This window comes from Lutra lutra, chromosome 16 (assembly GCF_902655055.1).
Source record: "Lutra lutra chromosome 16, mLutLut1.2, whole genome shotgun sequence".
Lineage (NCBI taxonomy): Eukaryota > Metazoa > Chordata > Mammalia > Carnivora > Mustelidae > Lutra > Lutra lutra.
Genome location: NC_062293.1, coordinates 21,250,411 through 21,267,628, shown reverse-complemented (window position 1 = coordinate 21,267,628; position 17,218 = coordinate 21,250,411). Strand labels below are relative to the sequence as shown.

Genomic DNA, 17,218 nt, shown 5'->3' with positions numbered 1-17,218 from the left:
AATATTTATTAAAGAAATGACTGAAAACACTGTATCACAGATGTAATTGAAATAGCCAACAGGCAAGATCATTATGATCCACTCCCCCTTGCAAAAAAAGGGATGGAACCAGATGTTGAACTATGAAAAAGTCTAGCCTACTTCTTAGAGGATGAATGTTGGGTGAAGAGCTTCCATTCTTTCTGGTGACAACTGAGAAAAGTCACTTGGCTATATTCTGGTGCTTTTGATGTTAGAAAAATGCTAGGTAAACAGAGCTAAGAATAGATTATAAGGCAGGGAAGAATTAGCATTGTGGGTAGTTCTCAAGGGTTAATTCTACAGTATATCAGTAATTTTCAACCCTGCAAAAAAATCAGAAATAGATATCTAAAGCATTTTGATAGTCAGCTGGTAGGTTCACAGCATTTCCGTGTTTGCAGTGGATGGTCAGGGTATCTACTACAGAATGAAATCAGCTAAAACTCATATACTTGGTAGCTCTCATAACAAAAACGCAAATGGAAGTCTAAGAACTTGTGGTGGTCCAGGGTGGTTGAGGAGATACGCTATTCAGAGATACTGTATTCTGGGCAACTGGAAATCAGCAGCCTTTCTTTTAGCAGGTGGGCTCACAGCAGGTGGGCTGGCAGCAGCTGGGCTGGCAGCAGTAACAGCAGCAGGCTGGGCGGCAGCAGGACTGTCCACAGTAGGATGGGCGGCAGCAGGGGGCCTGGGCATGGTGCAGCTGGCAGCAGGTTGGGGGCGTGCAGCTCACCACGCAGCAGGGGGGCAGGCAGGTGTCCTCCACGCGGCAGTCAGGGCGGCACCACCTGACTCGGCAGCTCACAGCTCCGCAGCCACCCTCCTGGCCACCACCAGTGCCACAGCTGGTTCCACAGCAGCTGGGCTGGCAGGAGCTGGTCTGGCAGCAGGTTGGCTGACAGGAGCTTGTCTGGCAACAGCTGGGCTGGCAGCAGCTGGTCTGGCAGCAGGTTGGCTGACAGGAGCTGGTCTGGCAACAGCTGGGCTGGCAGCAGCTGGTCTGGCAACAGCTGGGTTGACAGCAACTGGAGCCACAGTTCCCACTGGTGGTGCAGGTGGGAAATCCACAGAAGCTAGTGGAGCAGCAGGCCATGGTCAGGACTTGGGTTGAGAGTTGGGTTGCTTGTCGGTGTTTTGGTGGTAAAGTCTATGTCAGACAGGCCTTTTATATATCTGAGCCAGCTTCTATTTATAAAATTCTTAACATATCTTCCTTGTTTTTGTTTAAATTTGTTCCTCATTGGTCCTCTGATTGGCTTACATTGAAATACTTATGACCTATTATGAGCAGCAGTTTAGAAATTACTTTGTTTTATAGTTTCATTTGGACTCCTCATATTGGTTCTTTGCTCTTTGGAATACATTTGTGGTTTTCCATGTTCAAAGAGCTCTTCCATTTTAGTCCATGTCAACACCCTCATTTTGTAGAGGTGGTTATTTCACGTGACACTCTGTCCATATCTCTAAGGCTAAGGATAATTGTGCTCTTAGTTTTAACTATTATTTTTTCCTTTTGGCTGTATGGACTGAATTCTGTTGAATGTAGGACATTGGAACATCCACTGAATTGAAGAGTACCTTTGGTTATAGATAATTAAAAGCTTCCAACTAATTTACTCCAACATTAAATCAAATTACTATCATAGTTCCTCTGACTTCAATCAACTTGAAATATGTAAATATTATTCATATTCTAGGTCAGAAATCTTTTCTTGTGAACCAAGTGATATAGTTTATATAAAGATATCTCACACAGGGCATAGCTTCAGGTAGATCTTTAATAAATGCTTACCAAATCTGATTTTGAATGGGTGGAGTAAAAGACATGATTCATGGACACATGTACCAATTATAAATAATTTAATAGAACTTTCAAGCTGTAGTGCCTCTCGTGGAGGAGTCCTTGTTATTGTCAAAAGAGAGTAGGAAGTCCTGAAATATTTTTCTGCATTGAAAAGTTGAACCAAAGCTCAGGGAAAAACATCTGGGAGTTAGGACATTTTGAAGAAGGCACTGCTATCTACTATATTCTTTGAAATGCATTTGATCTATCATTGTCAAATGTTTTTGGTCTATCATTGCTACCAGTTAAATGATAGAAGTAAATTCTGGGAGCTTGTAAATAACTTGGAAAATATTTTTCATGAAGTGTCCTATATTTTGTCCTATTGTGTTTTATATATTGCACTAAAATACTTAATGAGGAATTAAAAAATTAAATGGTAAAAGTGTTTTTTTATTCTAGATTTATGTTAATTTCCTAAGAGAACATCTTTCAAGTTGGGTTGCAAAATGCAATATACAGAGTTCGAGATTTGTAATGCATGTGTCTGACCATTGGTGATGGTAGAACTCACAGGGTATCTCCCTGGCTCTTTGTTCTACTGTCATTTAGATTAGAGATACATTTTATACAAACTCACAGTAAATGAAGGTGAGTATTAGCAGTTGAAACTCTAGAGAGCAATTTGGGGACCAGTGGTAAGAATATAATAGGTACGACATAGGAATTAAACCTAAATCCGATATTTTAAAATTTACTTATTAAGTAATATAATCTTTAGATATTAGGTACACATGAAGGAGAACATCTAGTATATAAACTGTAAAGAGAATAAAACAGTAGAGATATATCTAGGTAGAAGTCCTATAGATTTGAGCAACCTGAAAATTTTAGCCAAAAGTGATTTTACTGGCTTAGACCTAATCATAATAGGTTAGAACATTTTAGGTATTTGAATAAATAAAGATTATTAAATGCATGGAGGATTTTATTAACTGATGGATTCAGCATAATGTAATTAGTATTTAATATTTCTGGTTTAGGGTTTCTGTTTATGCTTTAGGATTATTATCAAAATGCAAATCCACTCTTCTTGAATTCCAGCTAAGGGTGGACAAACTTAGAGGTAGAAGGAAGAAAATAACTCAGTTTGCTTTACACATTTAACATTTTATTTGAAATTAAGGGGATATTCAAGGAGAAATGTCTGAAAATTAGTGGGGATCAAGAGAAAGGGAGGAGACCAGAGATGTCACTGAAATGAAGAAATACCCCACCCTGGTGCCTTTTCAAGCAAGGCAGGATATCTAGATACTTTGATTGACACATGCTTTCAGCATGCTAGTTCAGCACATCCAAGAGGGTCCTAAGACTCATTTCTGAGTGACTTAGAAACATCATGATACTTAGCATGGGAGTAAAATTGAACACTTCTTCAGAGATCAGAGCAGTTTGCTTAGCTTCTCCTTTCCTTCTTTCTTAATCAGCAGCCTTGCTTTAGCAGGTGGGCTCACAGCAGGTGGGCTGGCAGCAGCTGGGCTGGCAGCAGTAACAGCAGCAGGCTGGGCGGCAGCAGGACTGTCCACAGTAGGATGGGCGGCAGCAGGGGGCCTGGGCATGGTGCAGCTGGCAGCAGGTTGGGGGCGTGCAGCTCACCACGCAGCAGGGGGGCAGGCAGGTGTCCTCCACGCGGCAGTCAGGGCGGCACCACCTGACTCGGCAGCTCACAGCTCCGCAGCCACCCTCCTGGCCACCACCAGTGCCACAGCTGGTTCCACAGCAGCTGGGCTGGCAGGAGCTGGTCTGGCAGCAGGTTGGCTGACAGGAGCTGGTCTGGCAACAGCTGGGCTGGCAGCAGCTGGTCTGGCAGCAGGTTGGCTGACAGGAGCTGGTCTGGCAACAGCTGGGCTGGCAGCAGCTGGTCTGGCAACAGCTGGGTTGGCAGCAGCTGGAGCCACAGTTCCCACTGGTGGTGCAGGTGGGAAATCCACAGAAGCTAGTGGAGCAGCAGGCCATGGTCAGGACTTGGGATGAGAGTTGTGTTGCTAAGAGGTTTTTGAGCTTTGGCTGCACCTTCTACAGCTGGCCTTTTATATATTTCCTAGAGCTGCATATTTCCTTGACATTCAACATTGTTCCTTAATACAATTTGCAAAGTCAGTCTCTGATTGGCTGATTCCTGAGTTGTTTAGAAAGTTATTAATAGCATTTCAATAACCTGCTTTGGTCATTATTCAATTAAGTCTCATTGTATTTCTTCTTTGCCCTCTGGATCATTATGGAAGCCAATCAGAGCAACACCTCTTTATGCGAATCATATGAGAGACTAGAGTTGGGCCAACCCTGGCTTGCTTTGTCATACTTGTCCTATGTTAACCTTTAGGCTGAGTTTGTCTAAACTGAGCATTTTCTTTCTAAGTGGTCACTTGGGACCAGGACTTCATAAATAGAATTTGTTCAGATTTGGAATGATTAACATTAGTGTCATCAAGACATGAGCTATCTAAATGAATCAGCATCCAAAAGCACTATGGCTTTCTAGGATCTGTCTGTGCAAGTTAGAGGATACTAAGAGTTCTAACCAGTATTTTTACCTTTATCCATCCAATGGATTTTACCTTTATACATTTCCAGTTGAAATCCTTAATGACTTTTGCTGGTAGATTGTTTTCTCACTCTACTAATTAAAAATGTATGCTAGTAATGAATACATGTTTTAAACAAGTCAAATAAGTACACAGGCATATGAAGAAATTTAATATTTTTCCTCTCTTCCCCAAAACACCCATCCCTTCCAAAACTAGTACTTCAGAAATAATAAATATTAACAGTTGATACATATTCTTTGACACCTTTTCCCCTGCTTTTGCAGACATAAACCAGCATTGATAGATAGATAGAAAGATTGTTCATCTAGTTAAGTAAAAGTTGGGGCCTATATGTATTTTTAAAAAGTTTTAATTATAATAATATAATATAAAATTTACCATCTTAACCATTTAAGTGTACTGTTCACTAGTGTGAAGTACATTCACATTGGTGTGCAATCTCTAGAACTCTTTTTTACCTCCCAAACTGAAACTCTTTGTCTGTTAAAGAACAACCTTTCCATTCTGTCCTCCCTAGGCCTTTGATAACCACTTTTTCACTCTTTGTATTGATGAATTTGACCAAACTAGGTGTCTCCTATAAGTGGAATCATACATACATCTTTTTAATGAATGGCTTATTTCACTTAGCATACTGTCCTCAAGATTCATCCATGTTTAGAATGTATCAGAATTTCCTTCCTTTTTTAGGCTGAATAATATTCCATTGTATGTATACAGCATGATTTGTTTATCCACTGATGGACACTGGGCCCGTTTCCAACCTTTTGGGTATTATGATTAATATAACCATGAATGTTGGTGTACAAATATCTCTTCAAGATCATACTCTCAATTCTTTTGGCTATATTCCTAGAAGTGGAATTGCTAGATCACATGGTAATTCTGTTTTCAGTTTTTTGGGTAACTGCCATACTGTTTCCCATAGTGGCTGCACATTTCCACCAACAGTGGAATTTCTTCACATCCTTGCCAACACTCTTTGGGTTTTTTGAGTGTAGGGATTCTAGTGGGTATGATTATATGTCATTGTTGTTTTGATTTGCATTTTTATAATGACCGTTGATATGAAACCTTTTTTCAAGTGCTTGTTGGCTGTTTATCTTTTTTGGAGAAATGTCCATTCATGTCCTTTGCCCAATTTTTAATTGTTGAGTTGTAGGACTTCATATATTCTAGATATTAGCTTCTTATCAGATATATGATTTGCAAATCTTTGTCCCATTCTCTAGATTGAATTTTCATTTTGTTCATTGGTCCTGCAATGCACAGAAGTTTTTAATTTTGATATAGTTCAATATTTGTGTTTTTAATTTTTGTTCTATATGTTTTTGGTATCATATCCAAGAAATCACTGCCAAATCCAGTGTCATGGAAAACACATGTCTCCCTGTGTTTTCTTCTAAGAGTTTTACAGTTTTATCTCCTAACTTTAGGTTTTAAAACCTGTCTTCAGTTAATTTTTGTGTATGGTGTGATGTAAGAGCCCACCTTCATTGTTTTGCATGTGGATATCCACTTTCCCAGCACCATTTGTTGAAAAGACTGTCCTTTCTCACAAGGATCTTGTGAATGATCTTGACACTCCTGTTGAAAATTATTTGAATGTATATGTAAAGGTTTCTTTCTAGGCTCTTTCTTTTATTCCATTTGTCTATATGACTGCCTTTATGCCAGTACCACGCTGTTTTGATTACTATAGCTTTGTAATCTAGTTGAAATCAGGAAGTATGATGCCTCCAGCTGTGTGCCTCTTTCTCAAGATTGATTTGGCTATTGAGAGTCTTTTGTAGTTCCATACAGATTTTCAGATTATTTTTTCTATTTCTGTGAAAAATACCATTGGAATTTTTGTAGGGATTGTAGTGAATCTGTAAATTGCTTTGAGTAGTATGACATTTTAACAGTACTGATTCTCCTAATTCATGAGCATGGAATACCTTTTCATTTTTTTGTACCTTCTTTAATTTCTTTCAACAATGTCTTTTAGTTTTCAGTATACAGATCTTTCATCTCCTTGGTTAAATTTACTCCTAAGTATTTTATTCTTTTTTGATGCTATTATAAATGGAATTGTTTTCTTAAATTTTCTTTCTTTTTTTTGATTTATCTTTATTATTATTATTATTTTTATTATTTTTGGAGAAAGAGAATGAGAGGGAGAGCAGCAGAGAAAGGGAGAGGGAGCCAGAGAGAAACTTAGGCAAGCTTCATGCCCTTGTGGGGCCTGATGTAAGGCTCAGTCTCACGACCCTGAGATCATGACCTGAGCCAAAATCAAGAATTTGACACTTAACTAAGCCACCCAGGCCCCCCTTAATTTTTCTCTTATAGATTGTTGTTAGTATATAGAAATGCAGCTGATTTTTTTAATATTTTGCAACTCTACTGACTTTGTTGATTAGTTCTAAACATTTTCTTCTTTCTTTCTTTCTTTCTTTCTGGTGGAGTCTTTGGGGTTTTCTATATATCATATCATGTCATCTGCAAGTAGAGACGGTTTTACTTTTATCTTATTTGGATGCTGTTTACTTCTTTTTCTTGTCTAATTGCTTTAGCTGGGACTTCCAGTACGATGAGAAATAGAATAGATAAAAGTGGGCACCCTTCTCTTTTTCTTAATCTTAGAGGAAAAGCTTTCAGTCTTTTACCACTGTGTATGATATTAGTGTGGGTTTTCATATATGGCTTTTACCAGGCTGATGTACTTTGCTTCTATTCCTAGTTTGTTGAGTGTTTTTGTTTTCTGTTTTTTTTTTTAATTATGAAAGCATGTTGAACTTCATCACTCTTTCTCCATCTATTGAGATAATCATGTGTTTTCCCCCCTTTGTTCTGTTATGTGATGTATTATATTCATTGATTTTTTTTTTTTTTTTTTTTTTTTGTCTGTTGAATCATCCTTGCATTCTAGGATAAAATCCCACTAGGTCGTGGTATGTAATCTTTTCAATGTACTGTTGAATTCTGTTTGGTGGTATTTTATTGAGGACTATTGTATCAATATTCATCAGGGATATTGGTCTCTAGTTTTATCTTCTGTAGTGTCTTTGGCTTTGGTATCAGGGTAATGCTAGCCTCATAGAGTGAGTTTGGAAGTGTTCCCTCTTTAATTTGTTAGAAGAGTTAGAGGATGATTGATTTTTAACTTTTCTTTAAATGTTTGGTGAAATTTACCAGTGAAGCTTCTGGTACTGGGATTTTATTTGTTGGGAGGTTTTTTTATTACTGATTTAATCTCCTCACTAAATCTGTTTAGATTTTCTATTTCTTCATGATTCAGTTTTTTTTTTTTTAAAGATTTTATTTATTTATTTGACAGAGAGAAATCACAAGTAGGCAGAGAGGCAGGCAGAGAGAGAGAGGGAAGCAGGCTTCCCGCTGAGCAGAAAGCCCGATGTGGGGCTCGAACCCAGGACCTGGGATCATGACCTGAGCCGAAGGCAGCGGCCTAACCCACTGAGCCACCCAGGCGCCCCCATGATTCAGTTTTGATACATTATGTGATTCTAGGAATTTATCCATTTTATCTAGCTTATCTAATTTTTTAGCCTATCCCATATGTATTAGTTATTCTTTTAAATAGCTATGCACTATTCCAGAGTTTGATCATACCACAGTCTATTCAGTCATCCCCCTATTGACAAATCCACAAATATTTTTGTTTGTGCTTTTGAATTAAAGAGATCATAGAATTTTAAGCTAAAAGGGACTTTAAAGGAGTCCAGCTTTAGGTGATTATGAGAACTAAATTAAGCTAATAGAACTAAACAGGCTTCTCAAACAGGTTCTACCAGAAAGTGTATTCTGTGACCTCAGAATACTTAATCCCCCTGAACACTGTTTTATTCATCTGTAAAATGAGATGATCTCTCAGACACTCCAGGGCTAAAATTGTATAATTGCTCTTCCAGATCATTCATTCCTTAAGGGCATGATCTGCTATGTCTGATTCATTTCGGTATTCTACATAGTGCCTTCTGCACAATCTTGAATATAGGCACTCTGTAAAGCCTTGTTGAAGCAAGGAAGGAATGAATGATTGGCAGTGTATTGTAATGATAAGTAGCCAAATTTGCATTTTACCCAAGTCACCTGTCATTTTATTTTATACTTTTTTCTCAGCAGGAGCTCTTAGGTAGTAATACCTGAACGTGGTCAGTAGTTAAAGAAACAAGAGGACAAAATATGTTTCCATTTTTGTTCTGTTGTTCAAGGGTGTCTTCTGGGTTGGATCAGGTCTCTAGAAGAAATGTTGGGGAAACTGATTCTTTGCTTACATGTTATCTTTTACTCATGCTTTCTAATATCTTGACTTTCATTAACTCTTTAATGAATAAAGTATTGTAATCTTCACCAAAGTAATATATTTTTTTAAGATTTTATTTATTCATTTGACAGAGTGAGACACAACGAGAGAGGGAACACAAGCAGGGGGAGTGGGAGAGGGAGAAGCAGGCTTCCTGTCTAGCAGGGAGCCCAATACGGGGCTCAGTCCCCATACCCTGGGATCATGACCTGAGGTGAAGGCAGCCACTTAAGGACTGAGCCACCCAAGCACCCCATTAACCAAAGCAATATTTTTAATGAAAAAGAATTATCTTCAGCTCCCTCCAGTTCTTTTTTTTTTTTTTTTTAAAGATTTATTTATTTTAGAGGGAGAGGTGGAAGGGAAGAGGGGAAGAGAGAGAGGGAGAGAAGAAGCAAGGCGGAGGGGCCAAAGGAGAGGGAGAAAGAGGCCTATGTAGACTCTGAGCTAAGCCCAGAGTTTAGTCCCATGACCCCGAGATCACAACCTGAGCTGAAACCAAGAATCGGTTGCTCAACTGACTGAGCCAACCAGGAGCCCCTGGCTCCCTCCAGTTCTGAGTCCAAGAAAACACAAATTAATCTTGATCCTTGTCTGAAAACTACCCAGATTCATGAAGTATTTCCTAATGCTGTGTTTAAATCTGTGTGCATTCTGGTGTGCCGGGTTAGTGTCTGTTCTGAGCTTGGGTCATGATCCCGGGGTCCTGGGATCGAGGCCTACATCAGGCTGGGAGCCTGCTTCTCCTTCTCTCTCTGCTTGCTGCTCCCCTTTCTTGTGCTCTCCCTCTCTGTCAAATAAATAAATAAATATGTATAAGTTCATTGTATGTATTTTTTTCATTCGTTGTGTATTATGTATGCATACATGTGTATATATAATAAATACATGTATTTCTAAGTGGAAATTTTAAACCAAATTAGTTACATTATTATCTTCACTTTCAGTTTAGAAATGGGAAAAGTAAAATCCTCCATCTAACCAAAAGCATATTTCCTCAGAGAGCCTTGTGCAACTTGTCGCTTTCTTGCTTTACTCTGCAAAGCTATGTATAAATGGAAGAGTGTAATATATTAACCTTATATTCCCATGGTTTGAAGATTGCCTGAAAGAGCATTCCTTTAACAGACTTAAAAAAATACATCATATTCTGGCTCTGGATGCAGAGTTCCTGGCTTCTATAACTTTCTGGTTATAAAAGTACTTTATGAGGTCAGGATATGGAAATAGAGCCTGTGCCACTTCTGAGGCCCTTTATAACTGCCTTTGCTCTATCTTTCTCTGGGGATTAACCTCCGTTAGATCTGGTAAAATTTCCTAGAAACCATTGTGGTATAGCAAAGGCAGACTAAAATCTTTTGTGACTTTTTATGAAATAGGTATCACGAACACACTCAATGAAGAGAAAGAGATATGTTTGCTGCACCAAATAGATATAATTTAATAGGCGTTGGTATATTATTCCCCTTTCATAAAAAGTGCAGTTTGCAGAAAGGTGGAGTATAGGAGGTAAATATAGGACAGATGATTCTTCTGTGGCATCGGTGACACTGAGTCACAGAGTAGATTCAAATGTGTGTTGAAGCAATTTCTTGAGTTAAATTCGTATTTTGGCAACGTCATTGCGGTGATCAAGGTCTTTCTGGAATTGAATGGAATTAGATAGGTCTGTGAGGCCCAAATATTTGGTATCCCCCACAACAAAAACCAAATAAAAATTCAAGAATTTGTTAGTCATCCATGGGTGGTAGAAGAGATAATTAGTTCATGAATTGATTTGGAGGTTGAAGCTTCAAATCAGAAATTAGCAGGCTTGCTTTTAGCAGGTGGGCTGGCAGCAGCTGGGCTGGCAGCAGCTGGGCTGGCAGCAGTAACAGCAGCAGGCTGGGCGGCAGCAGGACTGTCCACAGTAGGATGGGCGGCAGCAGGGGGCCTGGGCATGGTGCAGCTGGCAGCAGGTTGGGGGCGTGCAGCTCACCACGCAGCAGGGGGGCAGGCAGGTGTCCTCCACGCGGCAGTCAGGGCGGCACCACCTGACTCGGCAGCTCACAGCTCCGCAGCCACCCTCCTGGCCACCACCAGTGCCACAGCTGGTTCCACAGCAGCTGGGCTGGCAGGAGCTGGTCTGGCAGCAGGTTGGCTGACAGGAGCTGGTCTGGCAACAGCTGGGCTGGCAGCAGCTGGTCTGGCAACAGCTGGGCTGGCAGCAGCTGGTCTGGCAACAGCTGGGTTGGCAGCAGCTGGAGCCACAGTTCCCACTGGTGGTGCAGGTGGGAAATCCACAGAAGCTAGTGGAGCAGCAGGCCATGGTCAGGACTTGGGTTGAGAGTTGGGTTGCTAAGAGAAGTTTTTGAGTTTTGGTGGTGACTTCCACATCAGGCCTTTTATAAGCCTTGACTAGCTATGATTTACATAATTCTCAAAATCTCTTCCTTGTTTGTATATAAATAATCTGTCTCTGAATAATAATTGCCCTATTCCTGAGTTATTTGTTCAACTTCTGAAAGCTTTTATAAGTTCATTTTATTTGGTCTTCAATTAAGATTCTTTACCACAGTCAAGTAGTCATTGGTGTTCCCTGGGTACATAACACATAATGCCCCATATTTGTTAAAATTTGGTGATTACCCTAAGAATAATTGATGCCTCACCTTTAAGGAGTGTCGTATTACTCAGTGTTGACTCTGATAATCGCACTCTTGGGTCTCACATGACAGTTTAATTCCCAGCAATGTGGTTCCAATATGAACTACTGCCTCTTTATCTTTTTCATCTTCGATTTATGAAGCAAAGTGATCTAGCTGGCCAGAAAGGGATGCTTTTTTGGGGGACTGAGAAATGTTGAATTGTTACTAATGAATTGAAATGAATTGTTACTAATCACAATTTCTGGAGCGCTTTGGAGCTCAAATGGTTCTGACTGCTTTGCATGTATCAGTTCATTTAATTTTTACTGCAGTCATATGAGCCATGCCTATAGCTACTTCCATCATCCAAGTAAGGAAACTGAGCCTCAAGCAGATTTACGTCTCTTGCACAGGTTCACAGCAGCAAGTGGTGAATTTGGAATTTGAATCTACATCATCTGACTCTAGACTGAACTCTATTCAACCACTGCAGTCAGTACTCTGTTTTCCATGTAAGCAATTGTTGTAGAGAAAATCAAAGGGTAAAAGAAAGATGTAAAAATTTGTTCACTTTCAAACTTTTTAGAGTCCAGGGAAGAAAGGCAGAGCTTTGGATGAGGAATAACACTATTTATTAGGACTTATCTGGAAAATTTTGGTGTTTTTTTTTTAACTCCATAATAAGCACGTTTCGAGAAAAATCTCAAGTGCTTTTAAAAAGGTTAATCCCTTGACTTGAGACTTCATCTAAACTTTGGTATTAAGATGTCTTCTAGATTTAAATATCCTTAACTGCATAAAAATGACAGTGTATTAACACTGGAGCACATGACACACTATGGTGTGTTAGATCGGCGGCTTGCAGTTTACTGTACATATTAGGAACTATTCCAACTCGTTGAAAGTTAATATAATTTGAATGAGACAACTGATGAGGGTGAAGATGAAGCTTTTGTGTAGGTACAATGAAAGGTGACCTGGCTTTCACTGAGTATGGATTATATTGTAGGGAAATGGAAGTTAAAACCATACAGAGTTTGAATCAGAATACCAAGTTTTAATTCTGCTTCTCTAGAAATGACAGCTTTGAGTTAAGATCATAACTCTTCTCAAATCAGAATTAAGACGTTTTCAAATCCCACATCAAATGTGAGTTAAAAGGTATGTGAATTTTTTGCCTCCTCTCCTTAAGCAAATCTATCACACAGATTCTTTGATAAGCTGATTTTTTTTTTAACCTTGGATGTTTGAAACATGTAGATTTATCACCATTACAATCTCCCAGAGCTACTTCATTCATATTTAAATTCAGTAGAATCTTTTATTTTGACAAATGATAAATAATAAAAACATAAATTGCAAAAATTCAGATGTTTGAGGAGTTGAAATACCTCCTGGTAAGGGCACTGGACATAGTGGTGTTGTCTTTTAGGTCTCCATTTCTGGCTTTTCTGGTGTGGCACTGTTTATAGCATCTCCCTTGGTGCAAAACTTAACTCAGTTTTCATGTTTCTGGTCTTTTGTTACCCTCAGAGAATTATTAGGTGTTTTAGCTGGAGTTCTCCAGAGAAATAGAACCAGTAGGATAAATATAAAAATATGTAGGAAGAGATTTATTGTGAAGGATTGGTTCACACAAATAGGGAACCTGAGAAGTCCACCAAGAGCACTGAAGTCTGAGGGCAGGAGAAGATGGATGTCCAGCTTAGGCCACAGAACAGTTGACTCATTCTCTGCCTTTTTGTTCTATTTGGGGTCTCAAAGGATTGGATGATACCCACCCACATTGCTGAAGGCCCAGGTTCTTTACTCATTCTACAGATTCATATACTAATTCCTTCTGTAAACACGTTCACAGACACACAGGAAAAATGTTCTACCAGCTATCTGGGGATTCCTTAAGCCAGTCAAGTTGTTACATAAGATTAATCCATCACATAAGGTATGACACTTAAATTTGAGAATTCTGTTCTTCTGCCATAGACTAATCTGAATATTCTCTTATCTTCCCTAAGTAAGTCAAGAAAATAAAAATTACTTCCTTCTACCACTTAAATCTATTTCTTCTTGATTGGTTCTTATACAAATGGAGTAAGAAGTTATGGTCCTTTGTGATGTTTCGCTGTGTAGATTTTTCAGACTTGTTTAAAGGCTGGAAATCTCCATCTGTGGTCTTCTTTGAGAAAAGAATGCCAGGAACTTTACATTTAAAAAAGTATTTTATTACTATGCATATTCTCTTTGGTTTTCATTACTTCATTTAAGCAATGGGGCCCAGACCCAATAGTACCATTTGGAGAAAGGATGTGTTTGTCTCTTATTATTGAATATTTACCTTCTGTTTATAGATACTAATATTTGAGTTATTTTTCTTTAAGAGATCAAGGTTCTGGGTTTTTTACTGTAATTTTGGGGTGTCTCTCAATTCCTTAAAGTCCATTTTACTAGTTCTTTAATTCAGCTGCCTCTGCCTTATTATTTTTTTTTTAATTTTTTAAAGATTTTTATTTATTTATTTGACAGAGAGAGATCACAAGCAGATGGAGAGGCAGGCAGAGAGAGAGAGAGAGGGAAGCAGGCTCCCTGCTGAGCAGAGAGCCCGATGCGGGCCTCGATCCCAGGACCCTGAGATCATGACCTGAGCCGAAGGCAGCGGCTTAACCCACTGAGCCACCCAGGCGCCCTGCTGCCTCTGCCTTATTTAGGTTCCTGAGTGATAAGACGTGGTTGATATACCAAAGAGTTGAACATGCCCAACTTTTTATTCTAAATCAAATAATAAGATTTTTTCTCTGAATGTCAACCTGGCTCTTTTGGGTCTAACCTGAAGCCTTCTAAATCAAAGGTACATCAAACCTAAGTCTTCCTAATCTGTTGGAAGATAAGAGAGTGGTTTATGAGGGGCACAATATTGAACAAGTTTTAGACACATTGTGTATGAATATGTAGGTTTCCCCTGTTGGGGGGCTCTGTCCACTCAGAGGTTGGAGAATCTTCTTCACAAAAAGATGCGCAAGCTTAGTAAGCTGTGTATTCTTCAGACTGTGTCTACCTAAAGGGGGTGACTTTTTCTAATTCTGGTGAAGTCGTGCTAGTGGAGACAGCATCCCTTTGACTTAGTTTTTGAGTTGAGGTGAAATTCACATAACATATATTAAACCATTTTAAAATGTACAATTGAGGGGCGCCTGGGTGGCTCAATGGGTTAAAGCCTCTGCCTTTGGCTTAGGTCAGGATCCCAGGGTTCTGGTATCGAGCCCCACATTGGGCTCTCTGCTCAGCGGGGAGCCTGCTTCCTCCTCTCTCTGCCTGCCTCTCTGTCTACTTGTGATCGCTGTCTGTCAAATAAATAAATAAATAAAATCTTTAAAAAAATGTACAATTGAGTGGCCTTTAGTGCATCCATAATGTTTTACAACCACCATTCCTGTCTCTAGTTTAGAAGCTTTTTCATTGCCTTAGAAGAATCCCTAATAATCTTGAGTAATCACTCCCCATCCCCCTTTATCTCCAGCCACTGGTTTACCACTTTGATTTTTTTTTTTAAGATTTTATTTGTTAGAGAGAGAGAGAGAGAGAGAGAGCATGAAAGGGGTGAGGGGCAGAGGGAGAAGCCAGCTCCCTGATGAGCAGAGGGCCTGATGTGGGACTTGATCCTGGGAAGGCAGTTGCTTAACCAACTGAGCCACCCAGGTGCCCACCACTTTGATTTTAAAATCAAAGATTTTATCCATTAAAAGGGAAGTTCTTATTACGTGTTTTTTTTTTTTTTAATTTTATCCTTGCTTCATTCTAGAACTCTGTCTGGAGATTAGAATAAGAATGGGCATGGTGAATGCCAGGATTGTGCTCCTTTAAATCCATTCCTGTAGTGAATATTTATTTTCTACTTAACAATACATGAAACAACTATATAGATGTTATAGAAACATTAGTTGGAATTCCCTTTCAACATTTTCCAAAGTATATTTTGAGGAATACTAGTGTTACAGGATGTCAGTTGGTAACAAATGAGTGGAAGATTCTCTAAATCAGTTTGGGAGTAATAGTTATAGAGCTTTCTTTAATGTTCTAATGTGCTTTGTAAACCTTCAAGATGGTGAAAATATATGCAACGTATTTGACCATTGAACACTTTTTCCCTGTTGTGCGTCTGAAGAGTCTGTCAGTTCATTGCCTGTTTAGGAAATAATCTGTCCAATGCCTGGGAGAGATGTTGTAAGCAATGGAAGTCAGTTCTTTCATTTTCCAGGCTTTCTAAACTGGTGCTCAGGCAAGCAAAGGGTCTTGCTCAAGAATCCATGGATTCTTAGTTACAGAGTGGGGACAAGGACTCGGGATGTCTTTACATTTTATGCTGATATTTCGAAATCTTGTGTTTATTGTCTTTCCAATTATGTATTACCCTTTTATACCCTTGGTAATTCAAAGAATTGTACACAGAGTCATATGTGAATGAAATGAATAGATTTGGTAACACCTCAAGAAGCTAAATGACATAAAAATTCTTTTTTGTAAAGTTGATCTTCTGGAACACCTAGCCCACCGGTTGCACATGTGAGGACCTTGGAAAATAATTTCTAAATACTGATAGATTCTTTTAATCATACATTTTGGCTGCAGAATATTGGGCCATTTAATGTTAAAACAAAGGAAAACCATCTTTTAAAGACCTTTATAAAAGGACAAAAATAAAGACCAACCATACTGCCATACCACAGTTAGTAAGATTTTGAGAAATCCAAGTACCCCGATAGCAATAAAAAATTCCAATGAAAAGAAAGCTCCAACCATGACTTCATCACTGAAGAATAAAATTTTATTAAATCCCAAATCTAATGAGCTGTTGAACTATTTCAGATGATATTTATAGTAAAGTTTTACATATTCCTCTTAACCTTGCTGGACTTCTATTCATATCCAGGTTTATGAAATATTTTTGGTTTTTGATTATAAATTCACATTTCAGGAAAATTATGTAGCCGTGTGACAAGAGTTCGCAAGCTGGGTTATGAGTATTGGAGCTCAGAAGTTTGTTGGGACTCTACATTGGCTCGTTTTGAAGTGCCAGTTTCTCAGGATTCCTTTAGAAGGTATTCAGCAGGTGGGCTGGCAGCAGGTGGGCTGGCAGCAGCTGGGCTGGCAGCAGTAACAGCAGCAGGCTGGGCGGCAGCAGGACTGTCCACAGTAGGATGGGCGGCAGCAGGGGGCCTGGGCATGGTGCAGCTGGCAGCAGGTTGGGGGCGTGCAGCTCACCACGCAGCAGGGGGGCAGGCAGGTGTCCTCCACGCGGCAGTCAGGGCGGCACCACCTGACTCGGCAGCTCACAGCTCCGCAGCCACCCTCCTGGCCACCACCAGTGCCACAGCTGGTTCCACAGCAGCTGGGCTGGCAGCAGCTGGTCTGGCAGCAGGTTGGCTGACAGGAGCTGGTCTGGCAACAGCTGGTCTGGCAGCAGGTTGGCTGGCAGCAGCTGGTCTGGCAACAGCTGGGCTGGCAGCAGCTGGTCTGGCAGCAGCTGGTCTGGCAACAGCTGGGCTGGCGGCAGCTGGAGCCACAGTTCCCACTGGTGGTGCAGGTGGGAAATCCACAGAAGCTAGTGGAGCAGCAGGCCATGTCAGGAGCTCGATTGAGAGTTGGTTTGCTTGGTGGAGTTTCTGGGTTAGAACTGCTTATTTCACTTGGGCCTTTTATAGGTCTTGGCCAGTTCCTGTGTTTGTGATGGGCAGCATTTTTATCTTGTTACTCTTTAAACAAGCTTTTCCAGAGTCCTTTGATTGTTCAAATATTGAGTTATTTTAAATGCATCCCAGATTGGTTTTTCCTTATTGCTCAGCTAATGCTCACTAAGTGTTTTTGTCCTTGG

General features: G+C 39.8%; 4 protein-coding genes across 4 annotated transcripts; all 4 read right to left on the bottom strand.

Moving 5' to 3' along the window:
• LOC125087275 (keratin-associated protein 1-3-like) lies at positions 1-1,145 on the bottom strand. Its single transcript, XM_047707444.1, has one exon. The coding sequence runs from the start codon at positions 1,115-1,117 to the stop codon at positions 599-601; it is 519 nt and encodes a 172-aa protein (XP_047563400.1). The 5' UTR covers positions 1,118-1,145; the 3' UTR covers positions 1-598.
• A 1,836-nt stretch (positions 1,146-2,981) lies between these two features.
• LOC125087277 (keratin-associated protein 1-3-like) lies at positions 2,982-3,853 on the bottom strand. The gene has a single exon (XM_047707446.1). The coding sequence runs from the start codon at positions 3,821-3,823 to the stop codon at positions 3,305-3,307; it is 519 nt and encodes a 172-aa protein (XP_047563402.1). The 5' UTR covers positions 3,824-3,853; the 3' UTR covers positions 2,982-3,304.
• A 6,312-nt stretch (positions 3,854-10,165) lies between these two features.
• Positions 10,166-11,063, bottom strand: LOC125087278 (keratin-associated protein 1-1). The gene has a single exon (XM_047707448.1). The coding sequence runs from the start codon at positions 11,031-11,033 to the stop codon at positions 10,545-10,547; it is 489 nt and encodes a 162-aa protein (XP_047563404.1). The 5' UTR covers positions 11,034-11,063; the 3' UTR covers positions 10,166-10,544.
• A 5,109-nt stretch (positions 11,064-16,172) lies between these two features.
• LOC125087276 (keratin-associated protein 1-1-like) lies at positions 16,173-16,993 on the bottom strand. The gene has a single exon (XM_047707445.1). It carries the CDS (start codon positions 16,966-16,968, stop codon positions 16,450-16,452), a length of 519 nt encoding a protein of 172 aa, XP_047563401.1. The 5' UTR covers positions 16,969-16,993; the 3' UTR covers positions 16,173-16,449.
• Between the last annotated feature and the right edge of the window lie 225 nt (positions 16,994-17,218).